Here is a 26,968-nt window from a genome sequence, read left to right as displayed (position 1 = left end):
TTTGGTCCTCAACATGAAAAAAGGTCCCGTACGAAAGCCTAGAGGGGTAAAATTACCAAAATAGAGCGCTTAAAGGGGCAGACTTTTCCAAGCCAGGGGGGTTTACCCACTGAGTCAGCATTGACCTGACCTATCTGAAAGCTGGGCTCTGTGGTCGCTACACAAAAGGCAGTAGCAGGCCTGCACATTTTGACAAACCACAGGAGAAAAAGGGATGAGTTGTTGCTCTTTCACCCCCCTCCCTCGCTCCTCTCATCATGCAACGGTTAGATGTGCGAACTCACCATATACAGACCGAACAAGGCCCTCATGTTCCTGTTGTTCAGCTTCAGAGCCTGGGCAAAATACTTTCTGGACAGCTCCAGGTTTTCCAGCCCCCCCTGGGTGTACTTCACCTGTGAGACAAGGCATTAAAATATGGGCATGAGGCGTGTCAACCGGGGGGGGGGGGGGGGTGTGCTTACGCAATGCCTACATGGCATCTGGATAAGCACGACATGACAAGCCGTGTAAACATTTCGACATTCATGAGCGTGTATTCCCTCCAGTGAGAGAGAGCATTCACGTAGAGGGCTGGGGGGAAACATTATTCCATAGTTAGGCCGCTTGATGACGGACATGCAGAGAGTTATACCTACCTCAGCGTACTGCTCACAGTACAAGTGATTGTGAGGGTTGGTCATCATCAGCTCCTCCAGACAGAAGGCTGCTTTTCCATAGCTGAGGGAACAAGGGAACAATGAATAGATTGATGACTTAGAGCGATGGACAGTTCATCTTCCAGCTTTAAAATAGTACGGGGGGGGGAAATGTGCTCCATTTCATCTGTGACGTAGTCTACCCATTCCAATCCGAGAGTGTACATTTGTTCTGCAGAAAGTGCTATTGCCGATTGGTTTACTGTACATTTTGGCAAGTTTGGATCTAGGAAGATGCATCCAACAAACTAAGTTTATATTCACACTAAGGGGATCTGGTGGCCTATGTGGTTATGTCTATATTGGCGAAACTCTTCAGTTTTGCAAAGTGGAACATTGAAAAGGAGAGGAGCGGGGGTCTCCAGACACACAGGATCAATCTGTCTGTCTGGCGATGTGTTTTTCACTCTGGTAATGTGTAGTTAAATACCTTCCTGAGGTCAGCGTTACAGTAGGAACTGGCACACTGTGCCCTACTTCAGATGAGATCACTTCTCAGCAGACTGCTGGAGCTGTTGACCTCACGCTAATCTGCAGCCATTCCACATCTTAAAACACACAGTTTCCCCTTCAGGGGACCCGTCCAAGGGAAGGCAAGTTTATCTCTCCAGCACACACAGTCAGAATTACAGTCCACACACACTCAATTCCCACGCCTTGAAAGACTACATGAACTCAGAACACCAAAACAGGGCTATTAAACTAAATTGGACAAAACACAAAACCCAGCATTCAGCTCTAGTGTAGAGAGACTGTACGTGATCCAGCATATGCTGTATCAGCGCTTGGCAATGTGCAGAAAAACCAAAAATGGTGCTTGTGGTGGCTGGGGGGGGATCATAAATGACACAAGATAAGGATGCTAATCTGTAGCCATTTCACTGCCACAGAGGGAGAAGGGGTCGGGGGAAGAAAAAAAAAGCTCTGACGCAAGCTGGGTGTTTTTGGCGGGAACAGACAGGACCAAATGATGCCTCGCACGACATGAAGAGACGATCGGGCCCATTTAGACTCTGTTTAAAAGGACTTCAAAAGAAAGAGAGCAGCATTAGAGTGGTGGGGAGAGCGAGAGAGAGCGAGCGAGAGATCGGGGTATTCGGAAGGTTGGGGGGCTGCTTACAATTACCACTTCCTCCCTATAAAGACTTTCAGATGTGCTCCTGCAGTGGCCCCGGGCCTGCAGCGGAGAGGAGAGGCAGCCTCCATCAGCAGGCAGAGGCCTGGCTGACTGCAGTACCGCACCCTCCAATCTCCAACCATCATCATCACCACCACTCAGCTCCAACTCGCTACACCTGGGTTCAGAGACCACGCTGCTACCTCCTGGTGGTAGCACTGTTACTATGACTCACACATATGCTTTGTTCTCTTTGAACACCAAACCAGACAATGGTTGGTTTTTGGTGCTACCAATTGTAATACCACAGTTTGACTGAGTTCCACCCCAAAGCTTTTTCCCAACCAGACTTGGGCAAACGGATCAAGATTCCTCCATTAGACTGTGCAAACTGACCACAGAAAGTCATCATGCTCCATTGGATGACCAGGCCAATCTGAACCGTTAGACAGTAGTTAAATAACACCTAATTCAACAGCACTACAAGCTCAGATGATTCCCAATGAGTCAAAGCATCTCAACGGTTCAACCCAACAATAATAAAAAGGCACAATCTCAATAATGTCCGAATATCACTCAGCGGTATGAGGATTTCTTTTTTTTTGTGTCTTTCTTTTTTAAAGTTTCCACTGCGTTAGGCTATTAATTACTGTTATAATGTTTGAACACTGATGCCTGTAGACATGTAACAATGGCAGGCCGTGAGTGATTTGAATATTTTTAGCTTGCGGGGCGCTACACACTGAGGGCGGGGCAGTTCATTGCTCTTCCTCTCTTCTCCATCAGCCTCTGTTTTTTCTGGCTCTGGAAACAAAGTGCCACCAACTTCTCCTGGGAATCTCTCTGCAGCCACTCTCCCTGCCTCTCGCTCTGTGGAAAAGAGAGGTGATAATGCCATGCTGTCCGGAAGAGAGGAGGGGGGGGGGAAAGGGAGTTTGTAACCCAAAATAAAGAAAAAGAGAGAAAAGAAATGGACACGCCTGTAGATAAGGGGCTCGGGGAGTGAATGGGGTGATATTACAAAAGTTTGGCTAAGCTGGGAGATAATCCGCTCACCCCTGGATGTCCTCCCTCTACTACAGCAATAAAGCCCCTCGGGACAAAAACGTGAAATATCCAATAAGCAGCCCTCTCACTGCGCTAAACATTCCTGCAGACACTGCCCTCTTGCCAGGGTGACCGCAGAGCCGGTGTGCTGCTCACACACACACACACCAGAGCGCTTACACACACAAACACACCTCCGTGAAAGACGTCTGCTTCCCTGACTCCTAAGCCCCCAAGACAATTAAGGAGGGATAAAAAATAAAAAGTGACAAAACCAAATAAAAACATTTCTCACAATGCTCTTGTCTTGGGAGCCTGACAATTACCCCTGGCAACAGAGATATCAGTAGGGGGTTGTCTTACCCCCATATGTATGAGCGGGGGGCTTAGGGTCAAAATCCTATTACCCTCCTCTTCATGTGACAAACATAGACAGGGGCTCAATGCGGACCCCTGGCTGAGTTAGGCATTTCAACGCCCCTCTCCATTGTGCCCATCCTAATACATCCCCCCTCTGGGATCAAGCCGTCAGGTCAGCCACCGAGACTGGGAGAGAGGAGTTACTGCTTACAGACACTCCCCAGTCCGTCTCACCCCCCCCCCCCCCCCCCCTCCTGAGTCTGATAGAAGCTGACAGGTATGATAAGGTGCTGCCTCCAGGTCTTGACGAGAGCGAGAATGACCCACACCACTCAAACCTGGAACGGTCACCGGTTATTCCTCACCACTGGAATAATACGTCAGTCAAAACGTCACAAGTGATGTAGATGATGAGGTAAGCTAATGTGATGAAGAAATGCGATGGTTACTCGTGCTCGTTGATGTAGAGTTCCGACAACTCGTGCCACGCTTCCTGGTCCCCGACGAACCTGTAAAAAAAAAAAACAGTGAGAAATGTAGGGAGTCTCCCGTTGAGGATGCAGTTCAGCACCGTCACACCATGCTTTTTAGAACCCTGATTAGCAGGAGGATCATCAACAATAACTTCTCTAATATATAGTACAATAGCTGAAATCTCCACGTTTCAAATCAATCAAAAACCGTGGCATTATATAACTAGGCTAACAGACGGACAGGGCAGAGAGGCAGAGCTCCCAAGATGGAGTCGAGATGAGGGGGTCTCATGGACAGGTTGTGGCCCAGCCCGGATCAAATCGAATGCAAACCCCATTTTAATTAAAAAGGCCAGGGGGGGTGCGTGTGAGGAGATCGTCCAAATCCCCTTGTAAAACACTACTCACTGCTCCAGATACTCGTTGAGCTCGCGGATGGCCTCGGCGCTCTTCCCCTGGGCCTTCAGAATCGAGATCTTCCTCTTCCTCGCCGCCTGTGGAGATCGGCATCAACAGAGGATTAGTAAGGTCTTAGCTCCTCAAGTGTTTGACCGAGGAGAGGGGGTCTCCTCAGGAGCTCACACAAATAAAAGGGAGAGGAGAGAAAGGAGGAGGGGGGGGGGGGTATGTGTTAAATGAGTTTGGGAGTCTTGGAACTATGCTCAGGTGGAAGTTGGGGGGGGGTATGAGATGTTGGTCAATGCTACCCCCCTCTCTGCTCCTGGCCCGAGCCCCTTGGGAATAGGGACCATCAGTTCACAGAACGCCAAGTCGATGGAGAGTGGAGGACTGGAGTGGTGGGAATCGGGATTTGACATTTTCTCTACAGAATCATCAGTCAACAGCGTTGATGTGAAGTGGTGATTTTCAGTACCAAATAATTTCAGTTAAGAGATATCTTCATTTAGGAGAGATATTGACCGCATGAACCAGCCTTACTGAGCACTTCCCTGTTACAGTTCTTACACAGCGGTGAGAAGCCTCGCTACTTAAAATGCTGATGTCCCTACTATTATTGATATTGTTATGGGGCAACTTTAAAATTGATGTGCCAGCATCTCATAAGAGGTAATGGTTAGCTAGGCTATATCTGTGGAAAGAAGAACACAAATCATGAGTCGATGTTTGAGTCGGCGTGTGTGAGCTTAGTGTCTGAGATAAAGTGGTGAGTCATCCCCGTCTAAGTAGGGAAAACAGGGCCTTACCCCAAACTCGACGGCCAGCGCATTCAGAACGAGCTTCTGAAGCCATGCTAACTTACATCAGCCTCCAATTGCCTTTTCTTTCATTTTGATGTTGAAGTGACCTTAAAGTGGATTAGATTCTCATCAATCTGAATCAGAAAGTATTACGCTCGCTCCTCTGACTTTTCCAGGCAGCGTTTGCGAGGGTGTGTGTGTACCTAACAGCGGGCTGCTGTTGCCATTAGAATAGTGCTGCCCTGCCTGCCACGGCCCATTTTATTTATGGACTGGCATTTGATTAAGTGGGGCTTCCTTTCTCCCACACTCATAACCAAAGCCATTGAGGGCTGTGCATGAGTCATGTCTGAGCCGCCATAAATCTGGGAATCCACTGACACCGCCGTCACAATAAATCCACTTATCCATCACCCTGAAACAGGGACCTGCACTACAGCCTGGCTATGGTGCTTACTTACACAACCACACACTAATCTAAAGTCAGCAATTTTTTATAAATATCTAGATTATCGTTGACCTGTATTATTGCTTGCATTTGTTCTAAAAATAAACACATACCATGTGAATTGCCGTTTGAGAGTGGTCCTCACACAATTAAACACAAGCATCATCGAGAAAATATTATTCAAAAGGATGAATTTATAGGCGGGGGGGGGGGGGGGGGGGGTCGCACCAACTTCCTCTTCTCTCCCCCCTTCCCCCTCTACCCATAAAACACATATGTCCTCAAAATATCAAACTATTCTACATGGACCATATTCTACTGGGGATTGATGCTATGTGAGATTAAGGAATTTTTACTCACTTCTAACCAAATTGCTAACATGTGTACTTTCCCCGTCCGATACCAAAAATCTGTCAGAACACCAACTTTCAGTGCGATTCTTGCAATTGTAGGCCTACCCCACACCCCTCTCTTTCCCCCTTCCTCTCTTCTCTCCCAGTCCTTCATTCCTGATAAAGAACCACTTGGGGCTCACTCAGAACACATGGAAGTTGGTAGCCCCGAAGGAGTCACACAGAACTTTATTAAATGCGGAGCTCTTCCAAACCGCTCCTCCTCTTGCTCTCTCCCCCTCTCCAAACTAATGATCCAGAAGAACCTGGCAGCAGGGATAATCCCACCGTTGTCATGATTCCTTTTTAATTAGGGTTCTCGAGGAGCATTTAGAGCACTGGATTTTTTAAATCAACCCTGGCGCTAACTGAGAAGGACTCACCACAACCCAGGCTCTGACTGTGAGGACAACGCTGGACACCTAGATAGCACGTTATAATAATGTTAAATAACATACAGAGGGAGAGATGGAGGGATCGAGATTGGAGGGAAAAGAGATGGAGAGAAGAATACAGAGAAAAATAAGGGGGGGGGCCATGAACGATGTTATGTGCTGCTGTTGTGAAATAGCAGGTAGATGAAAGTATTAACGCATTAAAAGAAACACTAAAACATTCAGAGTAAAACATTTGTTTACAGTAAAAAAAAAAAAAAACTGTTACACAGATGTTTCAAATGCCTAAGAGCTTAGGGAGTCTTACTTGTATTACTTGGAATCAAAAGTATACTAAGGCATCCAGAAATCAAATACAGAAGCATTGTCTAAATAGTGCCTAAATCATATGGTTGCAAAGAGCCAATATTTTCAATTTCAACAGGATCTGGTTTCAGCTCCGTAGAAATCTGAGTGCATCTTTACCGCTGTAAAAACTATCTTGTCCTACACTCTAATTGCATACAATTCCCATTCAACCTCAGTAAGGGATTCTTAGTGACCTCAATTACTTTTACACAACAATAACGATAAGATGAGGGTCGGAATTCCATTTAACAGATGAATCATCCAGTGTCATTTGGACTCTGAATGAATAATTAATGAAACAACCTTTTGTATGAAATTGTGGTAGACAGACACTAGGCTAGGCTCTAGCTTTTTAGCCAAAGTTCTTAAAGAAAAAAAGATGAGAAGCACAAAAATGCATTTACGCAAGCAGACGAGAAATTCTCCAGATCATTGCTGTAGGTATTGGAACACAATAAAACTATGGAAGGTCTAAGAGTTCGACACATTCTTTGGACACCGCCATGGCAAAGAAACCTTGAGCAATTTCTGTTGATTCAACAATTTTGGTTAATGGGTACCACATCTATTCCACAGCCTGTAATTACAACAGCTCAGTTTCCAATCTCCAGCTCGGCATGCTGGGATGCCTCACAAGTCCTTGCTGTGGTCGCCAATTTTCCGCCATTTCTTTGAGCTCCATCCCCTCCCTCATTGTACAGAACATGTTAGAGAACATGCTGGACTGGGAGCAGTGGAGATCCTTCATTCAAAGACAGGTGACCTAAATGATGTCAGCCCCCGTCCACACCACACCCTCACCAGCCAAGAAGGGTTGGTGGGAAAAAATCTGGTCTGAAAGACACCAGGGCACAGTGAGGACCTGTTTCCATTCCCGCCCTCAGGCTTAACTGAAAGGGCGTTGGTGTTACGGATGGCAACCACCCAGCCTTGAGATCAGGAAACGGACCGATCACTTCCCCAGGACATCACCTGGGTGGTGCTCCGATTGGCTAGCGAGTACTTAGTACCCACCATTCCCACAAGGGTACTATTCCCAAGGCACCTCCCATTTCCCATTGGAGAAGATCTCACAACCCAAAGAATGATTAGGGCAATGGATATTTGAACTAGTTTACCCATTAAGTAAACTATTATGTGTCATAAGTAAAGCTTCTAGAAAGCCTTTGATAACTCAGAACCCGGTAGACTTTCAGCGAAGTCTACCTAAAACATTGTCCTTTGCGAAGGCTGATTTTACGCTCTGCCTTTCCAAGTTCAGATTAGGGAAACATTTTTGACGGTATACCAGGGTATTTGGAAATGGCCACGGGATTTATTTGACTTTTTTTTTTTAATACATTTGAATATTTGCAGGTACTTTTTAAGTAAATACCTGCAGTCAACTTGTGTAATATGTTAGGGAAAAAAAAGATTGCGTTCTTCATTTCACCTGCAACATCCTTTTTTATTATAGAGCTTACCGGTAGTCCACAGTCACGTGGAGTTTACAAGCAGACGAGAGACCGGAGCCTTGTGAGTCACTCACCGTTGTGCAGCACACACCAGGTGATCTAGTTACAGGAATTCACAACTAAATGTTTGCTTACTAGATATCTTATAATTATTAAGTTAACTGCCTATAATGTGCTAAATGCTCTGCAAGCTGTGCATGTGGTTTTCTAATTTCGTAGCTAGCTAGCTAGCTAGCTACAGTGGCTTGCGAAAGCATTCACCCCCTTGGCATTTTTCCTATTTTGTTGCTTACAACCTGTATTTTTGGGGGGTGTGTACCATTTGATTTACACAACATGCCTACTACCACTTTGAAGATGCAAAATATTTTTGGGGTGAAACAAACAAGAAATAAGACACCATTTAAAAAAAAATTGAGTGTGCATAACTATTCACCCCCTAAAAGTCAATACTTTGTAGAGCCACCTTTTGCAGCAATTACAGCTGCAAGTCCCTTGGGGTATGTCTCTATAAGCTTGGCACATCTAGCCACTGGGATTTTTGCCCATTCTTAAAGGCAAAACTGCTCCAGCTCCTTCAAGTTGGATGGGTTCCGCTGGTGTACAGCAATCTATAAGTCATTCCACAGATTCTCAATTGGATTGAGGTCTGGGCTTTGACGAGACCATTCCAAGACATTTAAATGTTTCCCCTTAAACCAGTCGAGTGTTGCTTTAGCAGTATGCTTAGGGTCATTGTCCTGCTGGAAGGTGAACCTCCATCCCAGTCTCAAATCTTTGGAAGACTGAAACAGGTTTCTCTCAAGAATTTCCCTGTATTTAGCGCCATCCATCATGCTTTCCATTCTGACCATTTTCCCAGTCCCTGCCGATGAAAAACATCCCCACAGCATGATGCTGCCACCACCATGCTTCACTGTGGGGATGGTGTTCTCGGGGTAATGAGAGGTGTTGGCTTTGCGCCAGACATAGCGTTTTCCTTGATGGCCAAAAAGCTCAATTTTACCAGAGTACCTTCTTCCATATATTTGGGGAGACTCCCACATGCCTTTTGGCGAACACCAAACGTGTGTGCTTATTTTTTTCCTTTAAGCAATGTTTTTTTTCTGGCCACTCTTCCGTAAAGCCCAGCACTGTGGAGTGTGTGGTTTAAAAGTGGTCATTTGGACAGATACTCCCATTTCCGCTGTGGAGCTTTGTAGCTCCTTCGGGGTTATCTTTGGTCTCTTTTTTGCCCCTCTGATTAAATGCCCTCCTTGACTGGTCCGTGAGTTTTGGTGGACGGCCCTCTCTTGGCATGTTTGTTGTGGTGCCATATTCTTTCAATTTTTTAATTATGGATTTAAATGGTGCTCCGTGGGATATTCAAAGTTCCTGATATATTTTTTTCGAACCCAACCCTGATCTGTATTTCTCCACAACTTTGTCCCTGACCTGTTTGGAGAGTTCCTTGGTCTTCATGGTGCCGCTTAGTTGTGTTGCCGACTCTGGGGCCTTTCAGAACAGGTGTATATATACTGAGATCATGTGACACTTAAATAAAAGTCCACCTGTGTGCAATCTAATTATGTGACTTTTGAAGGTAATTGGTTGCACCAGATCTAATTTAGGGGCTTCATAGCAAAGGGGGTGAATGCATATGCACGCACCACTTTTCCGTTTATTTTTAATTTTTGGGGATATTTTGAAACTTTATTTTTTCCATTTTACTTCACCAATTTGGACTATTTTGTGTATGTCCATTACATGAAATCCAAATAAATCCATTTAAAAGGTTGTAATGCAACAAAGTAGGAAAAACTCCAAGGGGGATGAATACTTTTGCAAGGCACTGTATCTAGCTAAGTGGTTAGCTTCTTCCAAAATCAAGCTTCGCCTGTTAACAGCAGAGAATCCCTTCCTGGATCATGAGCCTTGCTGTCTAATATTTGTTTTGTGCGTGCAGCAAACTGTGAGTAGCAGTTTTTTGTTACTTCTATACTTTACTTGTATATTTTAGGTCAGAGACTGTATAAAATGTTTGCAATGTGCTCGTTAGCATTTAGTTATTATTCTCTATGAGATTTTACATGTAGTTATTAGCATGGCTAACAATCGGATTGTAAGGCACAAGGTCGGTATAAAAAGGTATGACAATTTGGATACATCCCAAACCTAATTTTAATAATTTTCTTCATTTCCTACACAAATGTGTTATCATTTACACACTGTGTCACATTGAGACATATGTGGCATATGTGTGACAAAACTGCACATTGTAGAGTGGCGTTTTATTGTAATGATCATGCTGTTTAATCAGATTTTTTGATATGCCACACCTGTCAGGTTGATGTATTATCTAGGCAAAGGAGAAATGCTCACTAACAGAGATGTCAACACATTGGAAAGAAATAAGCTTTTTGTGCGTATGGAACATTTCTGGGACCTTTTATTTCAGCTCATGAAACCAGCAATTTACATGTCGCGTTTATATTTTTGTTAAGTATATTTATTGCTGAGGTTGTGGAAGTGCCTACACTGGCAACTTGACGACCAAAAGCAGTTGCTCTGGAGGCATCATGGCCTATACAAACTAACTTGCGCTCCCCTTCCCACCACCTGTCTTGTCTTCCATGACAGAGTATTCAATGTGCTTATAATTGAAATAGGACATGGTGGATCTAACCTGTGTAAAACATTTTAATAGAAGAATGAACAGTGTGACTGGTTTTGTCCCAACAGAAACAGAGAGTAAAATAAAGAATGACGGTAAATGACAGTGAAGAAGGTGTAAAGGGGTCAGAACGAGGGGGGAACAGACAGTTACACGCCAGGGAACCGATAGAGATGAGGGGGGCAATTCTTCCACACCAGAAAGATGGGGAGGCGACTGCATCAGAGCATACCCAAGTTTATTGATTTTGTCAGCAAGGCCTCCGTTTGTTTGAAACAGACAGTCGGTGAGGTGCAGAATCCTCACATGGTGTCCAAAGGACAAATGTTTATGCTTCGTCTCTCACACTTTGCCAGCCAAGAGAAAATGTTTAATATATCTAAGCAAGTCCATGTGTCGGGGCAACGCAGAAGCTTGTTGAACGTCTACAGGAGGACTGCCAAAACAAATGAAGGTCATGGTTTCTTTTGAAAACCCTTTAAAACATGTATTTTCTTGCGTGGCCACATGTCCCTATGGAAACAATTAACAGCAGGTACAATGTGTTTTGGGTTGGTGGTCAGGGATTGGCAGAACACTGGATAGACATGGTCCTGCAAGTCATTCAGCTGAAATTCAATATAAATTGAGAGAAGACTGTATGGAACTTAAGGCAACAATTGTGTATTTCTAAAGGCTATACCCATTTATAATCTGACGGACTCAAATGGTTAACTGCTGTGTAAGCCAGAGTGTTGCATTTGTTGGAATTGTTTTGTGGGAAAATCAGTTTTGCTACATCATGATGATAATGGCAGATACAGTTATACATATGACACACAAAAGACAACATATGGATAGAACTGATACAGCAAGTGGCGATCAAGATAGTGGGAAAGTAGCAGCCTTGTCAGAGCCAAAATGCTCTACAAATCTCAGTGCATTGTGCATGGGCCTAAGATATAATATAACAAAGAACTTGAGTAAAAGTCAAACGGCTTCCTGTATCTGTTCAGAAGTGAACGCTGGGCTTTACACCTGAAGAAGGGATGCACATTTCGATCAATTTTGCTGTCGACTAACCGACCCTAATTAACCGGTCAACAAATTGTTTAAAAAATCCAGAGAGTAAAATTGTGACTAACAGAAAATACTATGCATGAATACAAGAAATTGCCATTTTTCATTAAGAGAACCATGCAACAATAGCAAGCGTATTGTATTTTAGTCAAAAGGCTATAGCCTATTATTGAACATGGTCCTCCAGTAATGAAGCAGCTAATAAAACGGCATTTTCAAAATTAAATTTGCGGAAAACCCCGTTCTGAACAGCACACCTAATGTGAGCGGTTCCACATGTGACAGATGAATATCTCAGTTAGAAACATAGAACGAGGGGGACTCTAATAGCAACAACTAGGATGCTCTAGCTTCTGGACAACAAAATAAAGTTATGAAAACCAATAGAACAGGAGAGAAATGCTGGCTAATGGCATGAGGAAGTCAATAATAGCTTCCATGTTTCTATGGATGGATTTTGGCTAATAGGCTACTTTGAAGCAAGGTAAGACATGCCTCATTATTTGAAGTAAACCGTTCAGGTTTCAAACAATTATACTGCCTCATGCTTACATTGCAAAATGGTGGGTGACAGGGCTGATAACCTGTCTACCGTTGACTAGAGCCTATGCACTCAAATTACGAAAGGGAGGCGCGTTTTAATTATGAGTTGAGATAGAAACAAAAATATTAGCTCTTTTTAATCATAGCCATCAAAATAAAATCGTAGCCGAAGGCTTACAAAAGCATGTTTCACTCAAGCTCCCGCAGTCTCAGTGCATAATTAAACGTTTATCCACATTTCTCCAAACACCAAATTTTGAAGTTGCCCCAAACGTTACATTTCAAAGTGCCTTTGACACCTTGGGTTGATCCTGCTGTTCTGTATTGTTCCATTTCTTCAAATGCCAAATTTAGAAGGATTAAGTTTAGGCACTCATTCCCAAATGATACAGGTATGGGTTAAAACGAAACCAAAAAAATTATAATTAAGTGTCCACCACTGGGATAGAACCTTCTGATCCAGAGTCATGGGATTAGACACACCCCCCAACCCCATCCACAACACCCTAGCAAAACCAAAACATGGTAATAGCGCTCACTGTTGCCCCAAGGACATGGATAGACGTCCAATTTCGAAGTCAAACTTGAACGATCTCCCTGGTTTCACTCCAGTACCAGCTCTTTGAGGAGCTACTCTCGTTTTACAGGTGATTGGCTATTCCGCTCCTCAAACAAGGTAATGTATGCTGTGCGCATGTGATAAATAATGTACATGATGACTAACAAAAAAATACACAAGCGCCAATTTAATACCACTAAATGATGAAAACGTACTTGGTCTGATGGGCATTTTCACAACAGTAATGGAGGATGTAATACAGGAGCACAGTCCTGCTCACCCCAGAAGGGGTCGAAGAACTACCTATATATCACCGTCTTCAAAGAGCAGGCATTTAGTCTTAGCCTTAGCTTAAGACCATGAACCACCCCCCCTCAAACACTTGTCATTTGTGTGGGTGAGAGCCTGATCAGCAATGTGGTTGAGGTCAAAAAGGCCAAGGGGAGTTTAACTAAGCAAACTCACACCACTAATACCAAAACTTTACAGCAGATTCAAAAGCTGTCCAAAAAGTTTGGACAACAACTGTAACTAAATAAGAACAAGTGTGTGTTTTTCCTCACTTACCGTATTGGTGGGATCGTCTTGCAGTATTGAATCATACTGCTTGCTGGCATCCTCGTACCTTCAAAAAGGCAACAAAAAAAAAAGGACTCACCAGTCAAGACAAATTAGGTGGTGGGGAAATCAAACAGAGTTCAAGGCAATCAAGTTTCTGTACACAATGCAGCCGGTCTCTATGGTTACACTGTGAACCCTTGCCAAAATCAGCAGTGACCTAAAAGAGGAAATAAACAGTCATTACTGTTGCTGCTCAAATAGCTTGCGTTGTGAGAGGCTTACGCCACTTAACAATGAGTTAAGAAACCAGTACATAATGGTAGGGAAGCACACTGATTTGAAGAGTGTATACACAATTATTGCCTTTGATTTCTTTAAAGGTGAATCAAATCAATCTGTTCAGTTTCGCCTTTCTTTTGAGCCGTGTAGAATAATACATACAAGTCTGATCAGAATTATATTCAACACAATGTGTGTTTTAAAGTTACGAGGCAAAGGGGGAATCCATACGATTCTGTTTAAAATGAGTGAGTTATGAACTGTAAATATCAAACCATGCAGAAATTTCCTGGCAACAGGGAGGTGGGGAGGCGTGTTCACTTCACTTGTCATGTCAAATCATGCGTCCGCAGGGATGATTTTGAACTTGTTTCTTTATTAGAGGCGAACTGCAATGCTAACGGTTTAGCAGCCAAAAAGCCAGGGCTCCATGATCAAAACCTGTTCTGCCCACCACAACCTACAACAGAAGCAACTCTGTTTCCCATTAGTAGTGAGCAGCCCCACTTCCAGTGCCACTCCTTCACTCACATCCACTTTATTACTCAACTGCACTCTGGGAGATTTCAGATGGCACCAGGCAACCACTCCTGAGCCACTTTGATATGCTTTATTTACTGGGGGGGGGGGCTCAATGAGACACAGTGTGTGTTTGTGTGTCGGGGGTGGGGGGGATAAATTAGTTGTTTGAAGCTGTGTCAGTCCAGTGTACCTCCGCCTGAAGCCAATTAGAGGCCAGTGTGCCATTTATTTAATCTGACAGTGCAGAAGCAATCAATCTCAATTATCACATCAACTCTGACATAACCAATAAACAAGTCATGGTGATCAGGGGTGGTAAACAGATTGAATTACCCTTACTCCAGTTCCAGTCAAAAATACTGTGTATCTTAATCCCTTTCTGTTTTTATGAATCACATTTGCAGATTTAAAAATAAACAGTGCTTAGAAGAAACAAAGCTGAAACTGTGGTGGCATGTCAATATTTACAGGCAGGCAAGGCCTCGCCTCTCAGCTCGGAGACGAAAAGCACAACAAGAGAATTATTATTTTTTTAAACAGAAGATTGAGGGACCCCCAGAATAGCAGTGGGAGCAAACCACTTCCTTCCCGGGGAATCCCTCGCTCAGGCTAAAAAGGGCCGAGCACTGAAACATTCACTTATTTTTTCTCCCCCTTTTTGCCAGTGGAATGGTTGTTTCCAACACAAACAGAGAGCCCACCACACACACACACACACACACACCATCGTACCACTTAGGATCTACAGTACACCCTACCCCCCTTTACCACAGGCCTATAGGGTAAATTCTGTTGAATTCAATCCCTTTTTGACAGCATCCCTTTTGATTTAAACTAAACTTTCCATACATTTGCCCATGGAAAAAGTGGTCAGAAAGTGACTTTTTGGACCTGAATGCCAAAACATTCAGGAGATAAAAGGTGCTCAAAGTGCAACCATTTTCCATACCATGCAACATCCATGTCTTCATCACTGGAAAAGATCAACAGTTGAGTTTGAGAATTTAAAAGCTTACAAAAAGTGGTCAAACTTTAATTATTTATTGAAAAAAAGGTTTTGTAATAAAAAAATAAACCTTTAAACGTTAATTATCTAAAAACACAAACTCCAGATTTCCTTTCATATACACAAATGTTGTAGCTTAAAGCCTATTTCACATCTGAGGTTTTTGTGTTGTGCCCGCTATTGGTTGAGACACAACATGCTCTTGAATACAGGGTGAGCGCCATTTAGGGCTGACCCCATTTAGTCGACAGGTCGATTGTTTGTACTTCAGGGGTACCGCGGGCAGAGAAACATGCAATTGTTGGTTCAGTAAGTGAAAAAGCTTGGGAACCACTGCTCTAAGACATATAGTGCCTTCAGAAAGTAGTCATACCCCATGACTTATTCCACATTTTGTTGTGTTTCAGCCTGAATTCAACATGGTTTAAATCGATTTCTCACCCATCTACACACAATAGCAAGGTGAAAACGTGTTTTTAGACATTTTTGCAAATTGACTGAAAATGAAATACAGAATTATTACAGTCAATGCTTTGTAGAAGCACCTTTGAGCGGGGATTACAGCTTTAAGTCGTCTTGGGTATGTCTATCAGCTTTGCACATCTGGATTCTTTTTTACCATTCTTTCTTGCAGATTCTCTCAAGTTCTGTTAAGTTAGATGGGGAGTGGCAGTGAACAGCAATCTTCAAGTCTTTCCACATATTTTCAAATGGGATTCAAGTCTGGGCATTGGCTGGGACACTTAAGGACTTTCACATTCTTGTTCTGAAGCCATTCCAGCGTTGCTTTGGCTCTATGCTTAGGGCCATTGTCCTGTTGGAATATAAATCTTTGCCACAGTGGCTTTTTCCTCTGGAGTGGCTTACGTCTGGCCACTCTCCCATAAAGCCCAGATTGCTGAAGTGCTATCGAGACTGTTGTCCTATTGACAGGCTCAGCCAAAGAACTCTGTCATTGGGTTCTTGGTCACTTCCCTGACCAGGGTCCTTGAGGTCGGATGATTGTGGAGGCCAGGTCATCTGACGCAGCACTCCATCACTCTCCTAAATGGTAACAGAATTTTTTTAAATTATAATAATTTTCATTAGTTGATGTTACTGTAGGCTATATGTAAAAAAAAAAAAAACTTTAAAAAAACACATTCATTCAAGCATTCAATACATTTTATTTGTAGAAATAGAGCCGAATATATTGATAAAAGTCAACTTGTCCGAGAGAGATTTACATGGTTATCAAAACGTCACGCCAGGGTAAAGCCTACACTAAACACAGCCCTTATTTTAAGTGTTTAAAAAAATTCCTATGGGAAAAATGAATGGTGGAAACCATTTCCCCCATTTGACTGCTAGGTTATGACACCTCCATTGTGGGGCTCTATTAGGCTTACTTAAGACAAAATATTTTAAAAGTCTGCAGTATGGCAGCATTTCATTGTAGTTAAAGGATGACGCCAAAAAAGAGGAATGCAAAACCTGCAAACAGCTTACCATATTTGGACAACGAAGAAGACATAACACTTGAAAACAGTAAATTAGCCTACTTTATTTTTCTAGTTGAAGATTCTAGTTGACAGATTGTGTTTGCTTGTCAGAAGCCGCTGCAGTGGAGCTCTCCAAGGTGATGAACTGAATCTTCATTGAGTGTTTTCTCCCGCATTGGACAGCGGTCGCTCTCTGCCATTCTGAAACACTCTTCGGTGAGCTGTTGAATTGGCGCAATCCTGGTTTGCATGTTAAACAACATAACTCTTCATTTTCACTTGGCCTTCTCAAATATAGTTCAAACAAAACTTATCGTGTAGCCCATTGCCGGCAACTTCCAGAGCGTAATGGTAGAATCTGCGAAGGCCTGAAGTACCAAAAGTAACATTTCTAGTACCTAACCGTTTTTCATGTTATAGTATCGAAAAAGTACAGAGGTTTCGGTATACCGTGCAACGCTAGCGTGTGCCGTTAAATTCTCTTCACAACAAACATAGGCTCATTCTGTTCAGAACAAGCCATGTCAACTTGTAACCCTACATCAAACATAGTGATCACAAATGTTGACATTGTACATGACATGGGTTTTAAGATTTGGAAATGTGAAGTGCACATTTGGACTGACGGGTGTTTGGCTAGCTTGTATGACATCAATGAGGTATTTATTATAATCTTCAATGTCTCATCTTAATTTACAGCATTTCTCTCCCTCACACAACAAAAAAAAAACGTCAAAAGTTGCCCAATTACTGGGAGGGAAGGGGCAACTTCTTGTCGTGCGCGGTGCTCAAATTCAGAACGTCTGTCAGTCAGAGTTCTAGCATGTTATTGTACAGCCACTACGTTCCAATTTAGGCACTTATTAGTGCCCAAATCTTCCTTTTTAAACCCGTATGAATGTAAATGGTTAAAGCATCAGACAAGCTCAGTACATAGAGTTGATTTTATTCAAATACATAGGGTGTGTCTATGGAAAAATAAACGTGTATAAAAAAAATATATATATTTAAAAAGGACAGCCCTAGTGTTATTTCAAGCATAGCAATATAAATTCATATAATGGACAAATCCCTTCAGACTACTGAAATTTAGCCAGTACATCATCGAAATGTAAAATGGACATTTTTACTGCCACAAATATGACACGGCCACAAATATGACACGGGTCCACCCACCAGCGAATTTCATGCCTTTTCTATTACAGTATCTACATTTCAATGATTTCATTAGGTTTCTTATGGAGGATTGACAGTATAATTTAAAATAACATATTCCAAGTCAACATTCTCTGTGTGTGGACCTCCAACCATCTTTGTGGTACCATTTGAAAGTTTAAATGTTGTTCCGATTTTAGTACATTTATCAGTCAAAACATGACAACCATCCTGTGTTCAAGAGAATGTTGTCTCTCAACTGATGGCGGGCACAACACAAAAACCTTAGATTATGTAAAATATGGTTTTTAATTGAACCTTTATTTCACTAGGCAAGTCATTTCAGAACAAATACTTATTTACAATGACGGCCTACACCAGCCAAACCCGGACGACTCTGGGCCAATTGTGCGCCGCCCTATGGGACTCCCAATCATGGTCGGTTGTGATGCCTCAATGCCTGGCATTGAGATGCTAGATTTTTTAAATATTTTTTTTTTGTAAATCATTATATCATTATAAAATAGTGATGAAAATTGTGATCTTCAGTGGTGAAGATATGGATGTCTCAATGCGTCAACTTTGAAAGGGAAATGAAAGGGAAAGGGGATACCTAGTCAGTTGCACAACGGAATGCAATCAACCGAGAACCTTTATCTCTTGAATGTTTTGGCATTCATGTCCAAAGTCACTTTCTGAGCACTTCTGAAATGGGCAAACACAGTTGAAGTCGTACACACACACACACAATCTTAGCCGACGTGAGCAAAACATTTAAACGTGTCAACCCTCGCAAGGCTGCAGGCCCAGACGGCATCCCCAGCCGCGTCCTCAGAGCATGCGCAGACCAGCTGGCTGGTGTGTTTACGGACATATTCAATCAATCCTTATCCCAGTCTGCTGTCCCCACATGCTTCAAGAGGGTCACCATTGTTCCTGTTCTCAAGAAAGCTAAGGTAACGGAGCTAAACGACTATCGCCCTGTAACACTCACTTCCGTCATCATGAAGTGCTTTGAGACTAGTCAAGGACCATATCACCTCCACCCTACCCGACACCCTAGAGCCACTCCAATTAGCATAACGCACCAATAGGTCCACAGACGACGCAATCACACTGCCCTAACCCATCTGGACAAGAGGAATACCTATGTGAGAATTCTGTTCTACAGCTCAGCATTTAACACCATACTACCCTTCAAATTCGTCATCAAGCTCGAGACCCTAGGTCTCGACCCCGCCCTGTGCAACTGGGTCCTGGACTTCCTGACAGGCCGCCCCCAGGTGGTGAGGGTAGGTAACCACATCTCAACCCCGCTGATCCTCAACACTGGGGCCCCACAAGGGTGTGTTCTCAACCCTCTCCTGTACTCCTTGTTCACCCACGACTGCGTGGCCATGCACGCCTCCAACTCAATCATCAAGTTCGCAGATACTACAGTGGTAGGCTTGATTACCAACAATGACGAGGCGGCCTACAGGGAGGAGTTGAGGGCCCTCGGAGTGTGGTGTCATGAAAATAACCTCACACTCAACAAAACAAAGAAGATGATTGTGGACTTCAGGAAACAGCAGAGGGAGCAGCCCCCTATCCACATCGACGGGACAGTAGTGGAGAGGGTAGAAAGTGAAGTTCCTCTGCGTACACATCACAGACAAACTGAAATGGTCCAACCACACAGACAGCGTGGTGAAGAAGGCGCAACAGCACCTCTTCAACCTAAGGAGGCTGAAGAAATTCACGCTTGTCACCAAAAAACACTCAAACTTCTACAGATACACAATCGAGAGCATCCTGTCGGGCTGTATCACTGCCTGGTACGGCAACTGCTCCGCCCATAACCGTAAGGCTCTCCAGGGGGTAGTGAGGTCTGCACAATGCATCACCGGGGGCAAACTACCTGCCCTCCAGGACACCTACACGACCCGATGTCACAGGAAGGCCAAAAAGATCAAGGACAACAACCACCCGAGCCACTGCCTGTTCCCCCGCTATCATCCAGAAGGCGAGGTCAGTACAGGTGCATCAAAGCAGGGACCGAGAGACTGAAACAGCTATTATCTCAAGGCCATCAGACTGTTAAACAGCCATCATTAACATTGAGTGGCTGCTGCCAACATACTGACTCAACTCCAGCCACTGGCAAAATTGATGTAATAAATTAATCCCTAGTGACTTTAAACAATGCCACTTCATATAAATGTTTACATACCCTACATTACCCATCTCATATGTACAGTGCCTTGCGAAAGTATTCGGCCCCCTTGAACTTTGCAACCTTTTGCCACATTTCAGGCTTCAAACATAAATATATAAAACTGTATTTTTTGTGAAGAATCAACAACAAGTGGGACACAATCATGAAGTGGAACGACATTTATTGGATATTTCAAACTTTAACAAATCAAAAACTGAAAAATTGGGCGTGCAAAATTATTCAGCCCCTTTACTTTCAGTGCAGCAAACTCTCTCCAGAAGTTCAGTGGGGATCTCTGAATGATCCAATGTTGACCTAAATGACTAATGATGATAAATACAATCCACCTGTGTGTAATCAAGTCTCCGTATAAATGCACCTGCACTGTGATAGTCTCAGAGGTCCGTCAAAAGCGCAGAGAGCATCATGAAGAACAAGGAACACACCAGGCAGGTCCGAGATACTGTTGTGAAGAAGTTTAAAGCCGGATTTGGATACAAAAAGATTTCCCAAGCTTTAAACATCCCAAGGAGCACTGTGCAAGCGATAATATTGAAATGGAAGGAGTATCAGACCACTGCAAATCTACCAAGACCTGGCCATCCCTCTAAACTTTCAGCTCATACAAGGAGAAGACTGATCAGAGATGCAGCCAAGAGGCCCATGATCACTCTGGATGAACTGCAGAGATCTACAGCTGAGGTGGGAGACTCTGTCCATAGGACAACAATCAGTCGTATATTGCACAAATCTGGCCTTTATGGAAGAGTGGCAAGAAGAAAGCCATTTCTTAAAGATATCCATAAAAAGTGTTGTTTAAAGTTTGCCACAAGCCACCTGGGAGACACACCAAACATGTGGAAGAAGGTGCTCTGGTCAGATGAAACCAAAATTGAACTTTTTGGCAACAATGCAAAACATTATGTTTGGCGTAAAAGCAACACAGCTCATCACCCTGAACACACCATCCCCACTGTCAAACACGGTGGTGGCAGCATCATGGTTTGGGCCTGCTTTTCTTCAGCAGGGACAGGGAAGATGGTTCAAATTGATGGGAAGATGGATGGAGCCAAATACAGGACCATTCTGGAAGAAAACCTGATGGAGTCTGCAAAAGACCTGAGACTGGGACGGAGATTTGTCTTCCAACAAGACAATGATCCAAAACATAAAGCAAAATCTACAATGGAATGGTTTAAAAATAAACATATCCAGGTGTTAGAATGGCCAAGTCAAAGTCCAGACCTGAATCCAATCGAGAATCTGTGGAAAGAACTGAAAACTGCTGTTCACAAATGCTCTCCATCCAACCTCACTGAGCTCGAGCTGTTTTGCAAGGAGGAATGGGAAAAAATGTCAGTCTCTCGATGTGCAAAACTGAGAGAGACATACCCCAAGCGACTTACAGCTGTAATCGCAGCAAAAGGTGGCGCTACAAAGTATTAACTTAAGGGGGCTGAATAATTTTGCACGCCCAATTGTTCCGTTTTTGATTTGTTAAAAAAGTTTGAAATATCCAATAAATGTCGTTCCACTTCATGATTGTGTCCCACTTGTTGATGATTCTTCACAAAAAAATACAGTTTCATATCTATGTTTGAAGCCTGAAATGTGGCAAAAGATCGCAAAGTTCAAGGGGGCCGAATATTATTATATATATACTGTACTATATACCATCCACTGCATCTTGCCTATGCCGTTCTATACTATCACTCATTCATAAAAAAATCTATGTACATATTCTTATTTCATTCCTTTATACTTGTATGTATAAGGTAATTGTTGTGAAATTGTTAGGTTAGATTACTCGTTGGATATTACTGAATTGTCAGAACTAAAAGTACAAGCATTTCGCTACACTCGCATTAACATCTGCCAACCATGTGTATGTGACAAATAAAATTAGATTTGAATACATTTAAACTCAGAATTTCACAATTCCTGACATTTAATCTTTTAAAAAATTCCCTGTCTCAGGTCAGTTAGGATCACCACTATTTTAAGAAAGTGAAATGTCAGAATAATAGTAAAGATAATTATTTATTTCAGCTTTTATTTCTTTGATCACATTCCCAGTGGGTCAGAAGTTTGCCTACACTCAATTAGTATTTGGTAGTATTGCTTTTAAATTGTTTAACTTGGGTCAAACGTTTTGGGTAGCCTTCTACAAGCTTCCCACAATAAGTTGGGTCAAACATTTAGGGTAGCCTTCTACAAGCTTCCCACATTAAATTGTGGAAGTGTGGCCCATTCCTCCTGACAGAGCTGGTGTAACTGAGTCAGGTTTGTAGGCCTCCTTGCTCACACACGCTTTTTCAGTTCTGCCCACAATTGTTCTATAGGTTTGAGGTCAGAGCTTTGTGATGGCCACTCCAATACCTTTGTTGTCCTTAAGCCATTTTGCCACAACTTTGGAAGTATGCTTGGGGTCATTGTCCATTTGGAAGACCCACTTGCGACCAAGCTTTTAACTTCCTGACTGATGTCTTGAGATGTTGCTTCAATATTTCCTACCTCATGATGCCATCTATTTTGTGAAGTGCACCAGTCCCTCCTGCAGCAAAGCACCCCACAACATGATGCTGTCACCCCGTGCTTCACGGTTGGGATGGTGTTCTTCAGCTTGCAAGCCTCCCCCTTTTTCCTCCAAACATAATGATGGTCATCATGGCCAAACAGTTCTATTTTTGTTTCATCAGACCAGAGGACATTTCTCCAAAATCTATGATCTTTGTCCCCATGTGCAGTTGCAAACTGTAGTCTGGCTTTTTTATGGCGGTTTTGGAGCAGTGGCTTCTTCCTTACTGAGCAGCCTTTCAGGTTATGTCGATATAGGACTTGTTTTACTGTGGATATAGATACTTTTGTACCCGTTTCCTCCAGCATCTTCACAAGGTCCTTTGCTGTTGTTCTGGGATTGATTTGCACTTTTCACACCAAAGTACGTTCATCTCTAGGAGACAGAACACGTCTCCTTCCTGAGCTGTATGGCGGCTGCGTAGTCCCATGGCGTTTATACTTGTGTACCATTGTTTGTTTGTACAGATAAACGTGGTACCTTCAGGCATTTGGAAATAGCTCCCAAGGATGAACCAGACTTGTGGAGGTCTAAAAAAAAAAATGCTGAGGTCTTGGCTAATTTCTTTTGATTTTCTCATGATGTCAAGCAAAGAGGCACTGCGTTTTAAGGTAGGCCTTGAAATACATCCACAGGTACACCTCCAATTGACTCAAATTATGTCAATTAGCATATCAGAAGCTTCTAAAGCCATGACATCTTTTTCTGGAATTTTCCAAGCTGTTTAAAAGGCACAGTCAACTTAGTGTATGTAAACTTCTGACCCACTGGAATTATGATAGTGAGTTATAAATGAAATAGTCTAAACAATTGTTGGAAAAATTACTTGTGTCATGCACAAAGTAGATGTCCTAACCGACTTGCCAAAACTATAGTTTGTTAACAAGACATTTGTTGAGTGGTTGAAAAACTAGTTTAATGACTCCAACCTATGTGTATGTAAACTTCCGACTTCAACTGTTTCGTTCAAATCAAAAGGGATGCTGTCAAAAAGTGATTGAATTCAAATGGATTTACCCTTTAGTCTTTCGGCCATGTTACAGTGAGAGACTGAAGCTTACTTTTCCAAAGCCTCCAGCCGCATGCCTGCTAATCGCTTCACTCGTTGGCTACCTGGAAACTGCCTCTTCAGTTCCTGTAGACAAGTCTGCAAGGGAAGTGGGCAGAGGGGAGGTGCAATTAGAGTTGGCTGGTTGCAACATGTTACAAAACGTACAGGACACATACACTTTCTACTACTTAAAGCCCCCATGCGGTCTTTGTAATTGTATTTTTAAAATCTGTATATTTTATGAAAATAACATTTGACATTTACATTCTAGTCATTTAGCAGATGCTCTTATCCAGAGCGACTTACAGTTACTGCACTTAGAGATTCTCCGGTACTTTTGTCAACTTTCTTGCCAGTAGTTCTGAAACTAGCACTCACGAGCCAAAAGTGGTCCCCTGAAAATTGCGTACTACGTCACATATGTGCACCACGTCATTGCTCTCTCTATCGGTCTCTCCCTGATGTTTTCACTGTGCCGTTGGGTCCGCCCCGCAGATAACGCTGGGCGGGCCACTTGATAGCGGTCACTCAAATGAGAGGGGCTGAAGCTCATTGACGAGAACTCAAATTGCTAAGGGGCTGGCCCATATGGGGGGAAATGTAGGGAAAAATGCACAGCTTCAAGAAAACGGTCGCTTTTAAACTAGGGATTTCATGACCACCAGTAAAATGTATGCGCACATGACTTTGGATAAAAACATCTGCTAAATGGCATATATTATTATATCATGGTTAATTGAGGTAAAACAGTAATTCTCCTTCGATTATGCATGTATGAACTACACATTGACACATCCAGCCCTTAGACGCCAAAGTGGCGTAGCATGTCTTATTGGCTGACTACACCGCTCGCGTCGCATGCACGAGCGTTGCAAAATAAATGTTGAAATCCATATTAATCCATAATAATATTATTATACATATTATTATTATTGTGCGCATGCCAAAGAGCGTCGAGGGCCAAGGGCTAAAATAGAAGTCAGTTCTACTTCTGACGCAAATCGTGCTGCAAGTCCTGCCTCTCCCATCTCCTCATTGGTTTATAGAAGCAGGTACCCACGTGCCATCTCATCATTGGTTATACCCACATGAGTGACTGAAAGACAAAACGAGGTCAGTGGCGGTAATGCACCTAATTTATTAAAAGTTGCCAATCGCAATATAAAGTCAAGCGAAGAAAAGGCCTGGAAGGAGGAGAGATGACTAGAAATGATTTGGTTAACCGTTTTATGTGTGGATGAATTGGTGGAGTAGAGGACCTTGTGCATTTCAGGTAAAATAACAACTCAATGTTTATATCCCAGGACAAATTAGCTAGCAACAGCAAGCTAGCTAAATAGGACAAATTAACTAGCAAGTGCAAGCTAGCTAGCTAAATTGCCATAAATGTTTAATGCTTTTCGACCTGTCCCCAAATTAATATAATTGGTTCAGAGTTTGTTTTGATTTCAACCGGCGTGTGGTGATCGCATTTAGCGTGGGGGGACAAAATACATTTATGTACGAGGTTTGGGTTCCGTGTTTCAGATAGTTAGGTGAGAAATGTTTTACATTTGAGTCATTTAGCAGACTCTTATCCAGAACGACTTAGTAGGGCCCTATAAAATCTGTTATATTTTCTGCCTGATTCCATTACATTTCTTTCAAAATTCAATTTTCTCCTTTTTGTTTTTCCAGGTTTCAGTTTTTTTTAATAAAATAAAAAAAACAAGTCCACAACAATGCTTAAACCACATCAGAACACCACTTTTCAGAACTGGGAGAGGAGAAATAAATAAAAAAATAGAAGAAATGTTGTATTTTGGGTGTAGTTACCCTTTGTTACAAGTGTGCATTTGGTAAATCCGACCACAACTCTATCCTCCCGATTCCTGCTTATAAGCGAAATTTAAAGCAGGAAGCACCAGTGACACGGTCTATGAAAAAATTGAAGGAATACACCACATCAGTTACTGGCTTTATCAATAAGTGCATTGAGGACGTCGTCCCCACAGTGACTGTACATACATACCCCAACCAGAAGCCATGGATTACAGGCAACATTCACACTGAGCTAAAGGGTAGAGCTGCTGCTTTCAAGTTGCGGGACTCTAAACCGGAAGCTTACAAGAAATCCCGCTATGCTCTGCGACGAACCATCAAAGAGGCAAAGTGTCAATATAGGGCTAAGATTGAATCATACTACACCGGCTCTGCCACTCGTTGGATGTGGCAGGGCTTGCAAACTATTGCAGATTACAAAGGGAAGCTGCCCAGTGACACGAGCCTACCAGACGAGCTAAATCACAGCCTGACTAACAGGTGTATATAGCCTTGCTGCTCTTTTTTCACGTCTTTTTACTAATGTTTTATTTCTTTATTTACACACACACCTTTTTAAAAAAAAAAAAATTTACACACCATTGGTTAGAGCCTGTAAGTAAGCATTTCACTGTATTCGGTGCACGTGACAAATAAACTTTGATTTGCACCACCCAGAGACAGTGGTTTGGTTAGCTGCGTTTCTGTAGCGCTCATGTGATTGCAACTATGTTGAACTACTACATGCCTTGGCTGAAACAAATGTTAGCAACCCCGTTTAGAGACCGCCACCTGGTTTGGTTTTTGCTCATGGCCTATGAGTCGCTCTTCCATGTTCTGCAGAACAAAGTGATGGATAGGAGTTTCTGCAGTACCCACATCATCGACACGATTAAAAGCACTGGAACGGCAGCGACAAGACTGATAGTTCCTATGAGCAATTCGAGCTGAAATGTGATGAACTGGGCCTGGCAGAAAGTGAAACTCGAAGTAAACAGCTGATCAGAGTAGAAAGTGGGACAATCAACTATAACGTACTGGACAATATCAATGTTCAGGTGAGAGCCCGGTTTGACCACGTCGGTAAAATTAATTTCTTTGGCTTAGTGGACTGCAACATTGTTCAAACAATGTCACAAAAGTTCAACACCAGCAACTGGTCATTGTTCAAAATAATCAGATGAGATTTTGTCATGCTGTGGGGAAAAACTCCATCCTAAAAGGCTGACACTCGAGGAGTTGTTTTCAAAAAGCTCTTACACTAAAGGGCATGATCATAAATTCACAATTTGAGTGTTATTTCAACCTCATAGTGAGGAAATATCATACAAAAAAAGAAAATTGACTTTGACCGCACTGCCCCTTTAAACACAAACAAATATACTGTATCCATGTAACGCATATATGGTTTTGAGATGTCATATGCAATGTATTTTTTTGTGTGTGTTTTTTTTAAATGACGCAATCCAGTCCGCCCAGACCATTGAGAAGGATAGCTGGTTTCCATTCATGGGATCCATGATAAAAGAGCAACAACACGGTCCTGAAGAAATTATGTGAAAATCAGCAGTTGACGTGGTTGAAGACCATGTT

General features: G+C 42.8%; 1 protein-coding gene across 2 annotated transcripts in view; it reads right to left on the bottom strand.

Moving 5' to 3' along the window:
* The window catches only part of LOC110518706 (ER membrane protein complex subunit 2), a 63,021-nt gene that overhangs the window by 14,155 nt on the left and 21,898 nt on the right, over positions 1-26,968 (bottom strand). For both annotated transcript variants that reach the window (XM_036973882.1, XM_036973883.1), the window contains exons 4-9: positions 23,586-23,671; positions 13,313-13,370; positions 4,104-4,189; positions 3,672-3,731; positions 639-720; positions 285-395 (exon numbers count right to left, since the gene is read on the bottom strand). In XM_036973882.1, the coding sequence (XP_036829777.1) occupies positions 285-395; positions 639-720; positions 3,672-3,731; positions 4,104-4,189; positions 13,313-13,370; positions 23,586-23,671 (483 nt within the window). The remainder of the gene's footprint in view (positions 1-284; positions 396-638; positions 721-3,671; positions 3,732-4,103; positions 4,190-13,312; positions 13,371-23,585; positions 23,672-26,968) is intronic.

Source organism: Oncorhynchus mykiss, chromosome 3 (genome assembly GCF_013265735.2).
Source record: "Oncorhynchus mykiss isolate Arlee chromosome 3, USDA_OmykA_1.1, whole genome shotgun sequence".
In the NCBI taxonomy this organism is placed as follows: Eukaryota; Metazoa; Chordata; class Actinopteri; order Salmoniformes; family Salmonidae; genus Oncorhynchus; species Oncorhynchus mykiss.
Note: the sequence above shows the minus strand (reverse complement) of the source record. Positions and strands in the feature narration are given on the sequence as shown.